Below are 19,415 nucleotides of genomic sequence, written 5' to 3' on the forward strand. Positions count from 1 at the left end.
TGGTAGTTTAACAAACTCAGGGTTACAGGATTAGTTTTGAATTGACAAAACAAACCAATCTATTCAGGCTTTGTTGGTCCCATGATGCTGATCATCATCTTTCTCTGTCAACCCGGGCTCTGATCCTGAGTTTAGGAGTTTAGCTGTGACATCAGTAGCAACCACACGCTGTGGATCAGTAAAACTGAGATTCACTTCTCGCGACAGAAGCAGCACAATTCATTTCTCTCTTCTGCATAATATTACATGATTGAAAAATATTACGAATTTAAAAAAATGTACACAGCAAGAAGAGCTGTCTATAAAAGAGTACAACTTAAAGAAAATTTTGACTAGTAAAAGTTACGAAGTTAGCTTAGTTGATATATAGAGAATTGAAAATGTAAGCTCATGTAGTACATTTTCATAGCTTTATTTATTGATTTTAAATCTTATTCGTATGACCTTTATTTATATTAATTTAAACTATGTGCCTATTAATGATTGATGAACTACAATTATACATGTAATTGATTAAGGGTACAATAATTACATAAATGCTATCTAAATCATTCAAAATTATTATTATTATAAATAAGCATAGCCAGATGCTTTAGTCTTTAATAGCCATTTGCTATGTAGTGACTTTTAATTTGGAGTAGAAACAGGGTGAGTGACTTAGATGATTGGTCCAATTTCAATTTGATCTCTTATCCAGAACATAACCTGCCCTGGAGCAGGATAGCATGGAGCATAAGTTACTACTATGGAGATGAACACAGCTAAAAGCCAAACCACTTTAATGGTACCTAAAACCCAGGATTAGCACAAACGAACATCTGGCTAGCCAGCTAAACCGGCTTCATGGCCCCCGGAGCAGTGTTTGCTGTTTAGGCTGAGGAAAAAAGCCTTAAAAAAATTTAATTCGGGAAGACTCAGTTCGGAGACTTTTACCATGTATATATGAAGATTTTGACTTTTAATGAAATTTGTATTGTTTTATGAAGATGCAGAACTTTTATTATGAATTTTTTTGACGACCAGGAAGTACAAAATTCGTCATTACAAAACGTTGAGTTCACGTTCACATTGGATTGTATTTAAAATGTTTAATAAAAAGCCGCGCAGAAATTTCAGGCAAAGGAAAAATGAATCCAGTGATGAAGATGAGAATGAAAAACTCGGCGGTGTTGATGGAAAGGAAACGGAGAAAGCAGATTCAAAAGCGGATTTGCATTTGCCGCGAGGAGGGATTTCAAGTAGTTCAAAGGCTCGCGAGCGTGACTCCAGTGATGGAGAGGATCCCTCAGTCACTGCACTACAGTCCAGAGACACAAAACACCAGTCAAAGGGCAAAACGCTCAGCTTCTGTGACGATAAAGACGGTAACTTAGGTATTTTACTAAAACCAGTCATAAGCACTTATATGGTAAATAGATTCGTTTTAACGAAGAAACTTGACTTTTACAGCCTCTGAGGGAAGTTTTAAAGTGAAACGGTCAGTCAACAGAGAAGTTGTGTTCCAGACGCGGAAAAAAGAGGATTCTCCTGTACCGTTACACAGCGCACAAGGTGCATCTGTTGTTTTACAGTAACGGAAATAACTGCTGAGTCTGTCAGTGAATGTTATGCTCTATAACACTTCATATGTTTTCAGTTAAGAAGAGTAAGGATGACACTTTGCAGTCTGACAGTGATGCTGATTCCTCTGTTGAAGACATACCTCCTGACAGTGATGATGATGATGATGATGATGATGATGAAAGCGCTTCTTCCATGTCAAGTTCATCTGGTTCTTCAAAACCACAAAGAGGTTCTGTCTTCAACCAAATAATTTGCCTCAGTAACCATTATAACCCTCTGGCATTCTTCACTTAGGGGTCACCATTGGAACCATTTAGCCTAAAAATGTAGCAAGTGCCAGAAAATTCACAAAGTTTCGAACCATTTCCAGCGAAGAAAAAAACGTAGTCACCATAAAATCAAAATGAACAATCTGTGGCCGTGCATATTGCAACTTCAGTTTTAATGCTGACTTTAAAACATTACATTTTTCAGTCTAAAATGACCAAAGACCACCAGAGGTTTAAAGCAATGGTTCACCCAAGTATTAAAAAATTATGTGATTGTTTACTCACTATCATGTTGTTTATGAACTAAAGCTTTAACACGTAAGTGTGATTGTTACTGTCATTATTTGTCAAATGCTGCAGTCATCATTCCTGATGCTAAAAAGATTTGTGCTGCCAAAGAGAAAAGGAGAAATGCCAGAGCTCAGAAAGATTACATCTCACTGGATTCACCCCACACACCTGGAAGCCAACAGGAAGAAGATCCGAGCAATGAAGAACAAGACAGCGACACTGATCTGGACGATCATGAACGCAGAATCGAGTTTGCACCTAAACCCAAGACTCTGAGAGAGCGAATGGCTGAGAAGATAGGTGAGAAACTTGTGCTATTTGTGTAAATTAACACACTAAAGTACTTGGGCGATAGATATGATGTTCTGTGTTTGTGTTTTGTAGGAAGTGATAGTGACGAGAGTTTTTCTGATAGCCAGGAGGAGGAAGACCAGCAGATGTGGGAAGAGCAACAGATTGGAAAAGGAGTCAAAAGACACAAAGTGAGACCTGCCACTGTACACAAATATATTTTAATCTCTTAGGGCGTGTTCCACACTTTAAAAGGTGAAAAAAGTTAAACTTTTCTGATAAAAACACCCCACGTCAAGCGCCTTTTTGACAGCTGACCAATGTCTACAATAAAACAATAACGCATAACAATGACATAAAACACAACCCAGTCTCTTTTTGTTAAATGTAAGTTTATGTATGATCAATAATAGCCATTATAAAAGTATAAGTAAAAGGTATAAGAAGCTATACAAGAAATAAAACAAACAATTCAGTCAAACATACAAAGTCACAACGGTAACGTAAAGTTAAATAGCCTAAAAATATAAAGCAATGAAACTTCACTTTGCCATCAGCCTAAACGATTTTCCAGGGAACAAATTATAGATCCATGAGACCAAAGATCGCCCGTTACATATACACAAGACAAATTATATCTCGTGTTTAACCACCACAGGACATCAGAGCCAGCGGCAAATGTCTGAAGGACTAGCCGAGGAAATGCTCCTCTCTGCGGGGTTAACGAGCGCTGAGCACCCGCTGATCGACTGGACCTCACAACTCCGAAAACGCCAGATAAAATATTCAAAAAAGCGCTCTCTTTATAAATAAACCACAGATTTGAGCTTTACACAAGTACATTATCACCTGAAAAAGTCTTAAAACTACATTTGGACACACATTAACAGTAGTATTTTTAAATTATGTGGGGTTTCTCATCAAGACATTCTGTATTTCTGCACCACACAGCACTCTTGTTGCGGCTGTTGTTAACAAAAGACGCCCTCGGCTGCTATTTGGAACCTAACGCTGGCAGCTTTTTTTTTTACTAAAAGAGCGCTCTTGTCAACTTTTTCTTGTCAAAAAAGACGTCAAGTGTGAACACGCCCTTAGGGTGCATTCACACACCTGAGCATTTGTTTCGGAACCTGGTGCGTTTTCTCCCTGGGGTCGGTTCGTTTAAGCATATGTGCATGGCAATCGCGCTCGGATCCACATCAAAACAATCGCTCCGAGACCGCCTGAACGAGGTGGCATCGGCCCGATTGTAAACTAACGCTGGGGCGGTTCGCTTGAGGTGTGAAAGCAATCCGACCCAACGAACCAAGTGGTATTATAATTCATAACGGGAAATGTGCTATACTAGCAATAGTGTCTGATTCTGTGAGTGAGCACATTAGTTATCACAGTTGAAAACCCAAAAAAGTCCCTCTTTATCTTAAAATGTTGTGTAATTGCGCTTCTCTTTGCGAGAATGCTTTCCCGATGAAGCCTTGACAGTGTTTGCGTGTGTCTTGACACAGTTAGCCTCTAGACAGTGCTGGGAGATCCAGAGAGAGCGTGTTTGAATGTGCTGCAGTATTAATATGAATGTAGTGTATCATTTAACAGCGGGAAGGAAAGCTACATTCGTATAATGTTTGCGTGTGCCTCTACAGTTACAAACAAAGCTACAATAAGCTCATGGAGCAAATTTGTCAATCACCTTGATGGATGACGCAGAGGAAACTCTGACCAATAAGGACAGTTGTACTCGCATGTGACTTACATAAACACATTTTGCTACGCTTTGAAATGTTGCCTTGTGAAAGAATCGAACCCAGGGGCGTAGGAACGACTTTGACTTTGGGGGGGACATTTTGGCCGCTATGAATCCACGTCCATCCCACCATAATAGTAACATACAGTATGGTGACATGGTACAACATGTATGTTTTGCTCATGTGATAATGTAACAGGAAAACGACCTTCTGCATATTGAAATGTGCAGTAAGTGCTCATTTATTTCACCCCCATTTCCTTTAAAAAAAATCTATTTTGCACTAGGTACACAAAATACTTCCTCTCACTGTCTTTTGGACAAAGATGTCGCCACTGGAACCCATTAAAACTGCAATTTTTAATCCCATTGCCATTTAACTATAAAATGATGCAATCTTTGTTAATAGGCTTTTATTCTGTTGGCAGAAAATATGCTTAAACAAACTTGCCCTCAAATAGAATAGATATAGACAAAACAGCATATTAATAGCCTAATAGAGATTGAACAGGCTACTCCAAACTGCGAATATTCTGGTGAAAATTTTTTTTTTTTTTTTTTTTTTTTTTTACAAATGAAAAATGTATGCATATAACATTTTATATATTAATGTTTATATATTAATTAGACTAATAATAATTATTATTATATTCGATAAATACAAATATTTAACAAAATTTTAAATATTACTATTACAAAAACATTTTCATTATTTAAAAAAATTAAATAGAGTATTTAAGAATAAATAAACAATATAATAATATTAATAATAATAATATTTATATTTTACAGAAAACTGATGGGTTACCTGTTAATATACAGACAGCATATGACTAAAAATCTTTAGAAAGGTCTAAGGATTTAATGTAAAAAATAAATGAAATTCTGTGCTTTTTATCTGTGATATCAATTTAAAGTCTATGTATTTAATATGCAATATGAACCTCTTATGCATCCACTGTGGGGAAAAAACTGTACATTGGAGAAAAACATGGATTGTCATATAGATTTATTTAGAGATAAGTATTATTTTTCTTATTTGTTACCCAAACGTTTAATTCATACTGGAAGCCAGAGGGCGCCCTTGAGCAGAAACTCCACATTTGCCTCAGAGAAGTAATTGTTAGCCCTAATGTGTGAAGCTAGCGATGTAGGATAAACAGAAGATAGAAACGCTTTGACTGATGAAATAAACAAGAATAAACACGACTGAATCAAGATATGGTGTATTTGAGTTATTCAAGCCTTCACTATTTTCATAATAATAAGGTATGCAGTGGTGATTGAGTGCAGACTTTATCACTGTATAGAATATAGAATATAGAGAGTGTAAAACAATGCTTGTCTGCCTCATTCTGTCCAAAAAAATACAACGTTATTAAACGTAGACGTATTTTGCGGGCAGGTAATTGCCTTTATCATGGGATTTGTGGTTTTATCACTGCATGTGTACCAACACCAATATCCCCCAGAAAGAACTACTACACACTGAACGAACGCTCTGAGGGCGGTGCAGCAAACACTCTAGAGCTCCACTTTGTAGTCAGGATTTGATACTTTTTTGCTACTGTGTAACGTTAATAACTTTCTGCGGCCAGCGTTTTTGGAAATGAACAAGGATAAACCCTTTTTTTTGTAGACCTAACTGAATGAAATTTAAGACCTCGGATGAAAATCTGGCCGTTTTTAAGACATTTTAAAGCCTTAAATTAAAAAAAAAGTAATTTTAAGACCCCGCAGGAACCCTGTAATTTCAACCGCTTGACTAATTTACCTCATACAAAGTCGAGTCGTATTCCATTTCAAAGCTGGTGCGCACCGGTAACGTATTTGTATGTTCCTAGTATATGTTAACTTCTCTCTGCCAATCCGATGCTCCGAGTCTGACTATAGGTGAAAAGTGAAGAATATGAAGCTGGTGGGCGAATGGTGATTATTAAAATGGGACCTATCCATATCTATGGACCTATCACTCTGGCTGTGACTTGCTGGCAAAACCGAGTATCATCTTTGTCGCACTCGCGCTTTCAAAATAAAAGTTCCAAATGTACAGTTTTTGTCCCTGCGGTATAGGCAAATTTTTGGGTGGGACACATGCAGCATTTTCAAATATTGAGGGGGACACGTCCCCCCCCCCCCATCCCCCCCGGTTCCTACGCCAATGATCGAACCAAGAAGAAAATGCAACATTGTAACAAATTAAGGCCCTGTTTTGGAACAAAACAAACTATCTATAGGTGTGAAAACGCCCTTAGAGCCATTTGGCTCCATTTGAACATTAACTTGCTTTTTATTACACACTGCTTCCATAGTGTTTCAAGGACCTTTCCTTGTATTCTCAGAAGGAATGGCAGGCTCCTAGACCAGCCCGACAGAAGAAAATGGACATCCCTGAGAGGCTGCCATCAGTCAGTATTGGTGTCATTAAGAAGAGAATCATTGGAAAGTAAGCAGCTGTAATGCATTTAAATATGTTTTTAAACTTTTAAATGGATGATAAATAAATAGCAATTAAAATACAAATATTAACTATATACACTACTGTTCAGGTCAGTAAGATTCATTTATTTTTGAAGAAGAAATTAATACTTTTATTCAGCAAGGTCACTGATCAAAAGTGAGAGTAAAGACATTTATAATGTTACAAAAGATTTATATATTAAAAAAATGCTGTTCTTTTGAACTTTCTATTCATCAAAAATCTAGAATCACGGTTTCCAGAATTTTTTTTGGTAGTACAACTGTTTTCAACATTGATCATACTAAGAAATGTTTCTTGAGCAGCAAATCAGCATATTAGAATGATTTCTGAAGGATCATGTGACACTGGAGTAATGATGCTGAAAATTCAGCTTTACCATCAAAGGAATAAATTATATTTGAACAAATATATTAAAATAGAAAACCGTCATTTTAAATTGTAAGAATGTTTCAGGTTTTTCTGTATTTTTAATCAAATAAATGCAGCCTTGCAGAGAATAAGAAACTTTTTCTAATCTTACTGACTTTTGACTTTTTGGCAGTACGTATAATTGACATAAAAAAATCTCACTCCAGATTGGATTCGCTGAGGGAGGTGCACAGGGCGCGGGAGGCAGAGCTGAGGAGGATGCAGCTGGATGTGGAAATGGCCAAGAGCTCTTTAGAAAGTCTTGAAAACCACCCCGCAGATGAGCAGCTCCGGTTCTACCGTACCATGAACATGTTCTCGCAGAACCTACTGGAATGCCTGTCTGAGAAGGTAGGTAAAAGTTAATATTTGCTAAATAGAATATGAACATTAAATAGAATAATACAGTTTAGATTAGAGTTGGGCGATGTCTACCAAATTGGCATCAGACAATGTCTACAGTGAAACATTGTGATAGACGGTGACATCGGGGGGTTACGTTTGACGACTTTAAAGGGTTAGTTCACCCAAAAATGAAAATGCTGTCATTAATTACTTACCCTCATGTCGTTCGACACCCGTAAGACCTCCGTTCATCTTCGGAACACAAATGAAGATATTTTAGTTGAAATCTGATGGCTCTGAAAGGCCTCCATTGGCACTAGGGGTGGGAATCTTTTACCATCTCACGATTCAATTCGATTCCGATTCTTGAGGCTACGATTCGATTCATAATCGATTTTCGATTCAAAAGGATTTTCGATTCAAAACGATTCGATTTTATCCATAATGATTTCTAATCGGGTTTCTGATCATGATCTACTCTCATCTGCTCTGCTATACAGAATGACAAACTAAGACATTAAAGTGTCTTTTTCACATTTATTAAGTTCAATTCTCAGGAAAGTGCCTTTTATCAAAAACATTGTCTGGTTCTCAATTGCTACTCATTAGTAGCTAGCTATAAAATAAGTTGGAACAAAAATAAAGTGCTTCTTCAAAATTCAAAATGGTTGAAAATAGATGCATTTCCCAGGAAAGTTGCAGTTTACCACAAATATCATGTAGAACACAACCGGTGAAGACAAAAAAAAACAATATTTCTCAGTCAGACAAAGTAACTTAAAGAATAACAAGTTATGAAAATAAAGTGCTGGGAGTTTCGTGAAACACTGCAGTGTGAGTTGGTCTGCAGCTGGCGGCTGACTCTGCTCCGTGTCGCTGAGCTCCGGGTGATGCCTAGTAATATGAGCCCGCGCATTTGTTGTGCTGCCGAAGTACTTGGTCTTCATTTTGCAAAGCTTGCACACTGTGTGTCATGTCAAGCGCAGTGCTTCCAGGCATTCGGTAAAAACCGAAATGATGCCAAACTTTAGCTTTAAGTGAAGACGGGGCTGGTTGGATCTCCCTCTCATCCATATTTGCTTCCTCTCTGTTTTAGTGATTTGCCGCTCGCGTTCAAAAACTGGCTGCGTGGTGACGTCCGGACGTCGCGTATACAGTTACAAAATGGAGGCGAACAGCCAGCTGATTTTATTAATTTGTTAAATCGATTCTTGGACATTTCAGATCGATTCTGAATCGTTGCAAATGAGAATCTAGATTCTTCTGTGAATCGATTTTTTTGGCACACCCCTAATTGGCACAATGCACGGTTCACTCTCAAGACCCTTAAAAGGTACTAAAGACGTTGTTACAAAGGCCATCTCACTACAGTGGTTCTACAATAACTTTATGAATCGGCGAGAATAGTTTTTGTGCGCAAAAAAACCCTAAATAACGAGATACATAGTGATGACGATTTCAAAACACGGCATCATGAAGCTTCGAAGCGTTTTGAATCAGTGAGTCGATTCAGCAGTTTGGATCGCCAAATTTCAGCAGTTTGACAAGCGATCCGAATCATGATTCGACTCACTGATTCATAACGCTTCGAAGCTTCATGATGCCGTGTTTTGAAAACGTCATCACTATGTAAGTCGTTATTTAGGGTTTTTTTGCGCACAAAAACTATTCTCGTCACTCCATAAAGTTATTGTAGAACCACTGTAGTGAGATGGACTTTGTAACGACGTCTTCAGTACATTTTAAGGGTCTTGAGAGTGTAAAGTGCATTGTGGCAATGGAAGCCTTTCAGAGCCATCAGATTTCAACTAAAATATCTTCATTTGTGTTCCGAAGATGAACGGAGGTCTTACGGGTGTCGAACGACATGAGGGTAAGTAATTAATGACAGAATTTTCATTTTTGGGTGAACTAACCCTTTAAGCTCCATTAATGTGGCGCACGTCTGGAGAAAGTGAAAACATGCACAGAGCTGAAAGGGCTTGAATGAAGCGCGTTTGGCTTTAGATTAAACTACTAGAGGATATAGCGCTGAAATATCATTACCACAAACGATCCTGAGTGTTTGTGCTGTGCTCCGCACCGTTGCTTTGTAGGGGTGGGAATCTTAAGGCACTTAACGATTCGATCCGATTCCGATTCTGGGAGTAACGAGCCGATTCCCAAAACGATTCTTAACATACATTTTTGGTAACTAATTATCCTGCTGTGCAAATACATGAAGTTTACATTTTAACCAAAATTAGAGCTAATATGTGTTTTGTTTTTAGTTAGAATATCTGTTTGACAGTATTGCTATATTAAAAATGATTATGAAGATTTCTTTCAATACTTTTATTTAATTAACAAAGTTATATTCAAGATTAAAAAGCTCTGAATGAAACATGGTAAGCCATATATACAATTGCAAAGAACAATCATTAAGAATGAAAAAATGTCACACTTAGTTGTAAATTGAGAACTGTTTAGTTTCTTTAGAACATTTTAACAAAACATGTCTTTTAAAAGCAAAAAAAAAGTTTACTTTGGTTAGAGCCACAAACAAATCTTTCAAACAGGCTAATGCAGAAGAAAAACAACTTTTGCGCTCGCTGAGAAGCCAAATTCAGTGTGTGCGCATAACATCTCACATGAGAACTTGCCGAGCTGCAACAGTCATGTTAGAGACATTTAACGAATCACTCACCAAAACGAAGTATTCGTTCAGAATTTTCCATTCATTTGAAACATTGTGCAGTAGTTCAGCAATATTCAATAAGTCATTCCAAAAATTATGCCACGGATGTTGGTAGGTTTATGTCCCGGCCACCGGGATAGGAGTGTTATTAATCATTAATGGCAAGGAAAGCGCCGTATAGCCTACTTGAGCACCACTTCGTTATTTTGGCTCAGAATTTTGTTTGTTGGAAATGTTAACTTAATTTAGAAGTGCTTTTAAAATTAAAAACTTTGCATTTAATAAGCAAAATACATTTTTTAAATGGGGAGGCAGCCGCAGCGAGCGCAGACACAGAGCGGCCAGAGAAACGGAGGAGCGACTGCTGTAAGGCGTTTGAGCAAAACATGTGGGTGTTGAACCCTCTCACCGGGTTGTAGTTTGTCCATTTGATCTTAAACGAAGGCAATTCACCAGCATACGAACGTTCGCCTATCAACGGGTTGTTTGGCCAGTGACCGTGCACGCACGCGCGCAGTGGTGAAGTGGCTGATTGAATTGAACACAGAATCGATTCTGAATTTTTGAGAATCGATTCTGAATTGTTGGATAAAGAATCGCGATGCATCAACCTTTTCTCCCATCCCTATTGCTTTGACACACTACTCACTTCATCTAGAAACAGAAAAATGGTGCTACCGATCTGTCTCGCGGTCCTGATGGAAAGATATTCAACCATATTTGTACTCGGTCTTGTCTTGGTCTCTGGATTTTGTTTTAAGACCAGTCAAGACCACAACTGCTGGAATATTACTAAATTGCCGCACATGACCGCACGTAGTTGTATGCATCGAGGGATTTGTACGCTCTAATACTTTCTCTAGTATACACACTTGGTGTCTGAATTAGATAATTGTATATATCAGGCGATTCAATTGCTGGCCATTTTTTGTCATCCACAATCCACAGATCGTCATGTATACCGTAAGGATCTGGCAATATCTCACCATTGCTGAGAGTAAGTTTTTTTATATATATAATCGGCACGGTCGGAGGTACTAAGGCTTCCCACGTAATCCATTGTCAAATATTTTATTTACAGTTTAGTATTTTGTGTATATATGTGCAGTCATGAAATGTGGCACGTAAATAAAAACAAATTCGTGCTGTCCAGTAGATGCGGTAGTACATTACTAGCCTAACATGATCATTCATACATGTATCACAGCAACACTGCAAAATTAAAGACAGACAAACAGATCCAACTAAAATCGCGTTTTATTGAGTCAGCAGTTATATACAAACAATAAGGAAAGCTTCAATACTTAAGGTTGTTGCAGTAGCGGACCAGCTCAGCGATCTGTCTTTCTGCCTCCAGGATGCGCACGCACCCTGTAATGTTTGTAAACAAGAAACTCGTGTATGAGATCTGATATAGTAACATGTGATATAATTAAACAATATCACGAGCAAGAGAGCTGTTTTCACAAATTTGAGCATAAATGCAGACATGATATTGCTTCTATACAAACATTGAATAAAAAAAACATTTATGCAATTGTAATTTACCAATTCAGGTGCATCTTCTGTACCACCTATGCAATGCAAAGATGAATTTTGTTGTTAATGATTTAATTTGATTGGTAACAGCTTTATATAGTTTTATTCTAATTATATTTATTGATTTCAAAATAAGTAATTTCTCAGGTGGTATCTTTATGATTTTAAGAAGTGCTGGTCTGGTCTTGACTCAGTCTCGCCCTGCCTTGGTCCTGGTCTTGTCTTGGCCTCAACCCCTCAAAGTCTTGGTCTTAACACACATTGGTCTTGGTCTCAACTTGGTCTCGGATTAGGTGGTCTTGACTACAACACTAGAATAAAGTGATCAGCTTGATTATTGTGGAAAACAAATGCTGCTTGCTTTGTTTATGGTTTGTATATCTGCAGTCCTAGTTTCGGTTTCCTTTTTTGAATGACTAATACCTGCTGCTATAGACAGTTATTTTCTTACACACAGGCACAGAACTCGCATGCTAGTTAGCAGTCAGCTGTAGTCTTCAAGGTGTGTAAAAGCGCAGCTTTTTGGCTTAGACGCAGTCGACGCGAGGCGACAATACAATCAGCTTTCACTCCTCTAGTTCTTTGATGTCGACTTTGTGTGTCAAAGCCTTAAAGTACATTGTTTTATTTTTCAGATGGCTTTAATAAACTCTGTTGAGCTGGATGTCCACAGTCTCTATATTGACCAGGCGGAGGTGCTGTTGAGTCAGAGAAAAGAAGCACTACAGGAGGAGTCCTCACGGATTCAGAAATTAACCTGTAAGACTACAACTGAATACTGCTTTTTAGTTTCATAGCAAAATTATTTTGCAGAGGAGGCCTCACATCTTATGCCCTCTCATATGATTATTATGATCATAATGCCCATCAACCACGTGACAACGCACATCCATCCATTCATATATAATATTTTGTGTCTCTTAGATAACATTGATTCACACAGCAATGGTGACGCAACCGGAGGCTCTAGCCCAACTCAGCATAGGTGAGGTGGATTATTATGTATGCACTTTCACCATTACTGAATGTTATTGCTGTAAATACTGGATACACTTAGCCTGACATTATGAGTCTTCATAGATTACAGCCTTTGGAGGCTTTCCGAGATGCTTATAATCTTTAAATTACAGTTGTCAAAGTCATTTATCACTACTTTTTTCTATTCTCTATGTGTTTTCATGTCTAAGCTTGTCCTTTGAAGACATTGGGTGCGTACCGTCTGACTGGGAACCAACTGTTGAGCAGGAGGCGGAACTACAAAGTAAAAGAGGTGGGAGAAAAGTTTTAAAGCACAAATAAAGTAATTTAAAGTCACTATGAAATAAAGTGATTATTATTTTTATGGAATATTGCAGTATTTATTATAAATTATTTAAAATTCACATGCTCTTGTAGTTAATTAAAATCATTTGAAATAGGGTAGAAATACTTTGAAAATACAAAGATCACATCCAATACTTGTCCATGCGGAATATGTACTACACATATAACTTTGATTTATATTTCAGATGATCTACTGAAAAAGGCAAAGGAAGTGTTTGCAGATGTTCAGACAGAGTTCTGGGACGTGAAGAAAATCCTCTCCAGATTTGATGAGTGGCGCGTCTCCTTTCAAGACTCTTACAGTAATGCCTACATTGACCTGTGCCTCCCTAAGCTCCTGGCACCCCTGATCCGACACCAGCTCATTGGCTGGAATCCTCTTCAGGTGATCTTTGGTTATTCATGGTTATTTTGACATTCCAATTGACCATTTTGTGCTACAAATGAGCTGGATATGACCAAAATGTGCTGTGTTTGGATTTGAAACGCCCCGTTTTAGAGGTTCGGCTTCCATCCATAAGGATTTGCTTATTGTTAAATATTACAAATATTATATTTTTACAGCTTAAGTACACTACATATCACCCATCTGCAACCTGTACGCGTCAAGACAAATTCAATTACTGAATAAAATTGAAACTGATTTTGTTCTTGTTTCAAAAGAACCAACATATATTTCTTCACTAAATTTCTAGTTTATTATATTAGCTTATTAACATTAACAAACATAATTACATTACATAATGCTTCACAGATAATTAGAACTGCAGCACTGTGCAATGTCGACACTAAAAGCTGTGTCACAATATACTGGTATTGACAATAACATTATATAAAAAATTATATTATTAATACTACTGTACATATATAATAATGTTGTAAATAAACCTCCTCCAGTAACTATCTGGCTGACAATCCAATATAGCAGATGGCCACCCGTCACAAAACATAGCAACAACAGCCACACAGAATCATGTTGGAGGAGATGGCGGCAAAAGCAAGACACTCTACCTACACCTGAAAAAATGTAGCTCGCAAGTGGGGGAGTTTTTGGGATTTTGTCAAAAATATGGGGTGTTAATACTCTAGTCAGCTGGAAGTGCTTTTGTACAGAAATGGTTACAAACTCTCTCTCTGCCTCCTTACACTTGTATTTAACATTTGTGATTTACTGGACAAAAAAAGAAGAAAAAAGCACAAAATAAACAAAGTTTATACAAGTAGGTTGACTAATAGCATTATTTATTTAAACATTTCTATAGATATTACAATATTGTTACCGTGAATTCTTGTGGCTATTATAATCATGTAGTAACAATCTGATATTGTGACAGCCCTAATGCCAACTGACTGTTTAAATGAACAAATATGTGTACACATGCAAAAATGGTTTAATTAAATAGCATTTATTTCCAGAACTTCCGATTTGATTTAGATCAGAGAAGCATCAGTCCATTTCCTTTTAATGGCCTTTAAATGTTCACTATTTTTATATCTGTCTGTCATTGACGTCTTGCCACTCATATGATACCTAATAGATATACTAACATGTATTTCACCGCATTTTTTGTTGTTGTTGTCATGTAGGCCGAAGGTGACTACTTTGAGGCGTTGCCGTGGTATTCTGCTGTTGAGAGATTCTGTCATGGTCAGGGTTTTGAGGAATCTGAGAACATGGATAAGACGACACTGCCCACCATAATTGAGAAGACGATCCTCTCTAAAGTTCAAGGTGACTAATTGGCACAATTACGCTAACAGGTTAATAATGCCCACTAGTCTGCTGCATTTTATATTGAGTTTGGGAACTGAATATTTCAGAATAATTTAATATCACGCTTTTGATTGTAATTTACTATTAAAGGGGTACTTCACCGCTGGTAAAATGGGCTTTCAATAAAACTTGGCTGCCTTTACAGTAGAAATGTGGAGAAAAATGTAATTGTTACACGACTAGAGAAAACAGAGAAAAAAGGCTGTTATCTTCATTTTAGCCAAATAGGTAGGAAATCTTCAATACCCATAATGCACTTGGAATGTTGCCGTCCAAGGCCACTCCCACCAGTCTGCTATGGACACACTTACCAGAGTAAAATACCACCTTGCTTTAGTAGGACATACTTCTTAGCAAACTTAAATGCATAATGGTGTCGACTTGTATTGTTCCCAGGTGCAATAATTGAAAGAGTACATGTTTAAGGGGAGTGAGTTACTTCCAGTGAAGGATCCAGCGTGTTGTACCACATAGTGGCTAAAGGCTGCAAAGAGAATGTGCCAACAGAAAATCTGAAAAAGAAATTCTATTATGCCAAACGGAGGGGAAAAACTGAAAGAAACTTAAATTCTGTCAGTTCCTCCCAACTCCCTTGAGGCAAAATGCCAAAAGAATGCGGTCACCATACTATTCCATTTTTACCATATTGCTGTTTAAAGAGTAGACAGAACGATAAAATTTTCAGTGATAAACCTGCCATTAGAATAACTTTTCTGCCTCTCCTGATCCGACTGTCAGTAGGGAGGGATACAAAAATGCGGAAGTATAATCTGTAGTTTTCATTAAAGCCCTGCGTCATCCGGCGGATTTTTGCTGACAAATAAACATGAAGTTGCACTTAAGCCGATTACAATGTTTTGCTTTTAGTGCAGCATTCTTTCGAAAGTGCAGAACTAATTATTTCATGTTGCTTGTTGTTTGGGGCAGGTTTCGTGGAGCTGGTCTGGGACCCTCTGTCTACGCAGCAGTCTCAAACCCTCACGACACTGTGCAAGAGAATACAGGATGATTATTCTGTTTTTGATGGTGAAAAAAGCAAACCTGTCAAGGTATTGTCTTATGATGCATTAAAACTGTATAGATCAAAACAAATGTAACTTTATGGATATAATGTCAGCAAGTATAATAAACCTGTTATTTCATCCTGCAGGCCTTTGTAGAAGCAGTTACTCAGAGGTTAAGGAGTGCAGTAGACAATGATGTCTTTGTCCCACTGTACCCAAAAAAGTAAGTTTTATCTTAATTTATTTTTATTTGATCACAATTGTAAAGGTTGATGTGTTTTGCAAGATTGCATTGAATGTTTGTTTGTGAAAGACATTGTGCTTTTTGTTTAAGGTTTTTGGAGGATAAGAGGTCACCACAGTTCCAGTTTCAGAACAAACAGTTTTGGTCAGCGGTGAAGGTGTGACTTCTGGTCATTTGACTGTTAATATCATCTTTCTGTCAACTTTTGTATATTTAATGTACACTACTGTTCAAATGTTTGGGGCCGGTAAGATGTTTTAATGTTTTTTGAATAAGTTTCTTATACTCACCAAGCCTGCAATTTTTTTAATCAAAAATACATAACAGTAATATTGTCAAATAAAATTACAATCTATTTTCTATTTTAATATTAAAATCTTTCTGACCCGGTAGTGTATGTGTTCTTGCCAATATTTAGAGTAAAATGTTTCTATGTGACATGCTGATTGTTTGTATATGAAATCTTTTTGTTTTCAGCTGCTTGGTAACATGGCATTATGGGATGGTTTGATTCCTGAACATGTTCTTAAAGAGCTGATGTTGGAGAAACTTCTTGGCCGTTACTTGATGATAACAGTTCTTAACATGCCTGATGCGAAACACACCATCCAGAAATGCAAAAAGGTGCATATGCTTACAATGTAAATCTAATCTCATGGTTACTACAAAGGTAGTTCAAAAACTAACTTTTATATTTTGAAAAAGATTGCAGATGTTTTTCCAAACTCATGGTTTATTGATGTGAACGCTGGATCGTCACTACCTCAGCTGCAGAACTTCAGCAAACATCTTCTTCAGACCGCTCATGCAATATTTAAGGACGACAATGACTCCAGCAGCACGCGGTATGTAAAGTATAGTAGTTTGTGCAGTCATAAACACTTATTTTCACTATATTTATGCTATAAATACTGATTAATGATTTGGAATATGGAAATTGTGATGAAAATAACTTCTTTATAGGGGTGTGATGAGATCTCGTGTTAATCTCATGAGATTAAAATGTGACAAGGTATCTCATCGAAATTGTAAACTGATCACGTGGCGAGAGTAAGGTGAGATGATTGACAGGACTGCGGAGGATTCATACGCAACAGAGCCTAAAAGCGTCTGATAAATGCCTTATCTTGTAGAATGCACGCTCAGCACCGGCGCTCCCTATACACAGAGGATGTGCGATTGCGAATTGGAAGCGAAAGTAAACGCAAGTTCCCTGATTCGCGCAAATGAATCGTTCAATCAATCAGTGTTTCACCCGTGGAAAGCCGTCAATAAAACAACTTGAGAACTCCAACATTGCATTTACCTCAGGAAAGTTATCCAATATAAAACACTAGAGAATAGCTTATTTACTTATAATTATAGATGTATATTTGAATATTTTTTGTATGGAGATGGGTATTTATGAAAACTAACTTATGTGCAAGTTATACAGACATTTCAGTTTTTACAATGGCCTGTCTCCCAATATCAAAATTATCTTAGGCTGAGCTGTGTAGTTTTAACCACATCTTTGTAACCAGCTCTGGTCTCTGCTTTAGTCTTTGTTTGCACTTTGAATATTGAGATAGTACTTGGTTGCACTTATTGTTTGCACTTAATAAGACTAAGGGTGCTTTCACACTAGCAGTTTTGGTGCGCACCTGGGTTCGATTGACGTCAGAGTTCGGTTCGTTTGGACGATGTGAACAATGTCTTACGAACTCGGGTGCGCACCTGTGAACCGCAGCAGAGTCCACTTAAAAAGAGCGGCCTGGGGTACGGTTCATGTGAACTCCATTACGGTTTGCTGATGATGTGAACACAATCGTACTAAATCGAGGAAGTTAACTGCTATAAATGACGTATGACTTGATAAAAATGTGTTTGTGCGTTTCATTCATTTTCCTGACGAGCGTGACTGACGTACTGCAAGCAGAGAGCTGTAGATCTCATTTCTGCTTGTCTTCAGCGTACAGCATTTGCAGGACATTCGCGGCAAATAGACAGTCATTTATATATACAATTACATACTGAAGCTTTGGAAACAAAACCAACGGTTCAAAAACAAAAATATAAAAGTAAGGTGAGCAACGCCATGCATTTTGCCGCCTTCACGCTCGCTGTCGTTACTAAGCAACCGGGTAAACAGCTGCTGCTTTGATGACGCAAACGCACCCTGGTTTGGACACAAATAATATAATATGATATGAACACAGTCCAGTGGGGGCAGAGGGAGGGGGGAGCAATCAAACTCCGGTTTGGTCCAGGCAATTGAACCAAGTGTGAAAGCACCCTAAGAAAAAAACTTTTATTTTTGTTATTCATCCGGTTTTATTTCTGTGTTCAATTTGTGGAAATGAGTTGTATTAGGAGGTCACACCCAGCCTCAATCTGAAGTTCTGGAAGCTCATAATTCATGTACAGTAAGGTCTGAAGAGAGAAGCTAGTCAGTTTGTGGCAAAACCTTTCACAGTGCTTGTATATTGTTGTCTTTCAATGCATTTGATAATTCATACTCAGAAAGTAGAACTGAAACGACATTCATCTTAAAATGATTAGTTAAAGCATTTCAAAATGCACCTGCAGATTATTTTTCCAGTGATGAAGTTAGGGTTTCTTAAAAAAACTGTGCAAAAATCTTGTCCAATCTCATCTCGTAAGCTAAGTGTCTCGTCACACCCCTAATCATTTATATTGTATAATGGATCTAATACTATTTTGCTTTTCTTGTCTTTTTTTAGAGCACTTTTATCTGATGTGCTGTTTGTCCTCAAGAAAATAAAGGCAAACGACAGTATTAGGACAATAACAGACAAATATAATTGTGAGGATCTGTTAAACGCTCTCCAATAGCAGATATCTTGTGTTGGCAGAAGGTTTTATATGTTTTTAAAAAAGTCATTTTGATATGTGTATGTATAGTGAATAAAATGTTTTATTTTGGCCCACATGGTTTTAATTTTCCTTACCTTGGTTGGAACTGTCATTTACTTCGGTCCAAATAATGAAATATTGGTTTTACTATTCCACAATAGTTATTTTTATGAAATTATATATGATACTCGTTGTACCTGTTTATGCAAGCCATATATATTAAGGTCTCATGTCTCTGGAATATATATCCCAAAAGAGCTGTTTCCTGGACTTTAAATAATCCTCGTCTTGGATCTGAAATTACTGGCTTAGTCAAAGACGTACCATTCGGAGTCACCGTGAACGGTGATTTAGCTTCCATGAATCTGATTCTTTTTTTCTTTTTTTTTTTGAAAAATTCCTGTCGTGACGTGAAGTAACTCAGCCTTCCAAGAAAATACTCTCGCAGATGTTTGAAACTGAGAAGCTATGTATATCCAGCCATCATTGTTTGAATAATTTTGCTCTTTTTCATGGTTCAGTGATGTAATTAGTGGTGCTTTTATTATTTTACATTTTAAAATTTGAACACGCTTGCAGAGTTTTGCTCGGGCAAGCCTCATGCATCC

The 19,415-nt window shown here is 37.4% G+C and overlaps 1 protein-coding gene across 4 annotated transcripts; it reads left to right on the forward strand.

Moving 5' to 3' along the window:
• The first annotated feature begins 1,031 nt into the window (after window positions 1-1,031).
• On the forward strand, window positions 1,032-18,881 carry gcfc2 (GC-rich sequence DNA-binding factor 2). Of its 4 annotated transcripts, none has more exons than XM_079833145.1 (18): window positions 1,032-1,373; window positions 1,450-1,551; window positions 1,637-1,792; window positions 2,193-2,423; window positions 2,508-2,605; window positions 6,468-6,601; window positions 7,213-7,396; window positions 12,242-12,365; window positions 12,531-12,591; window positions 12,794-12,876; window positions 13,115-13,314; window positions 14,517-14,661; window positions 15,631-15,752; window positions 15,854-15,930; window positions 16,042-16,108; window positions 16,429-16,575; window positions 16,657-16,796; window positions 18,675-18,881. In XM_079833145.1, the coding sequence occupies exons 1-18, from the start codon at window positions 1,085-1,087 to the stop codon at window positions 18,784-18,786; spliced, it is 2,472 nt and encodes an 823-aa protein (XP_079689271.1). In that variant the 5' UTR covers window positions 1,032-1,084; the 3' UTR covers window positions 18,787-18,881. The 4 variants fall into 4 exon arrangements, with proteins under 4 accessions (XP_079689271.1, XP_079689272.1, XP_079689273.1 ...); XM_079833146.1 differs by having other exon boundaries at window positions 1,033-1,364; XM_079833147.1 differs by having other exon boundaries at window positions 1,033-1,373; window positions 6,498-6,601; window positions 18,675-18,880.
• The last annotated feature ends 534 nt before the right edge of the window (window positions 18,882-19,415 follow it).

This window comes from Gobio gobio, assembly GCF_949357685.1.
Source record: "Gobio gobio genome assembly, chromosome: 13".
In the NCBI taxonomy this organism is placed as follows: domain Eukaryota; kingdom Metazoa; phylum Chordata; class Actinopteri; order Cypriniformes; family Gobionidae; genus Gobio; species Gobio gobio.

What these genes read in the sequence shown, in the direction of transcription:
- gcfc2 (XM_079833145.1), top strand. Translation starts at nt 1,085, where the DNA reads ATGTTTAATAAAAAGCCGCGCAGAAATTTCAGGCAAAGGAAAAATGAA. An exon ending in CGATAAAGACGGTAACTTAG is followed by an intron (nt 1,374 to 1,449) that starts GTATTTTACTAA and finishes TGACTTTTACAG; the next exon opens with CCTCTGAGGGAAGTTTTAAA. An exon ending in CCATCCAGAAATGCAAAAAG is followed by an intron (nt 16,576 to 16,656) that starts GTGCATATGCTT and finishes ATTTTGAAAAAG; the next exon opens with ATTGCAGATGTTTTTCCAAA.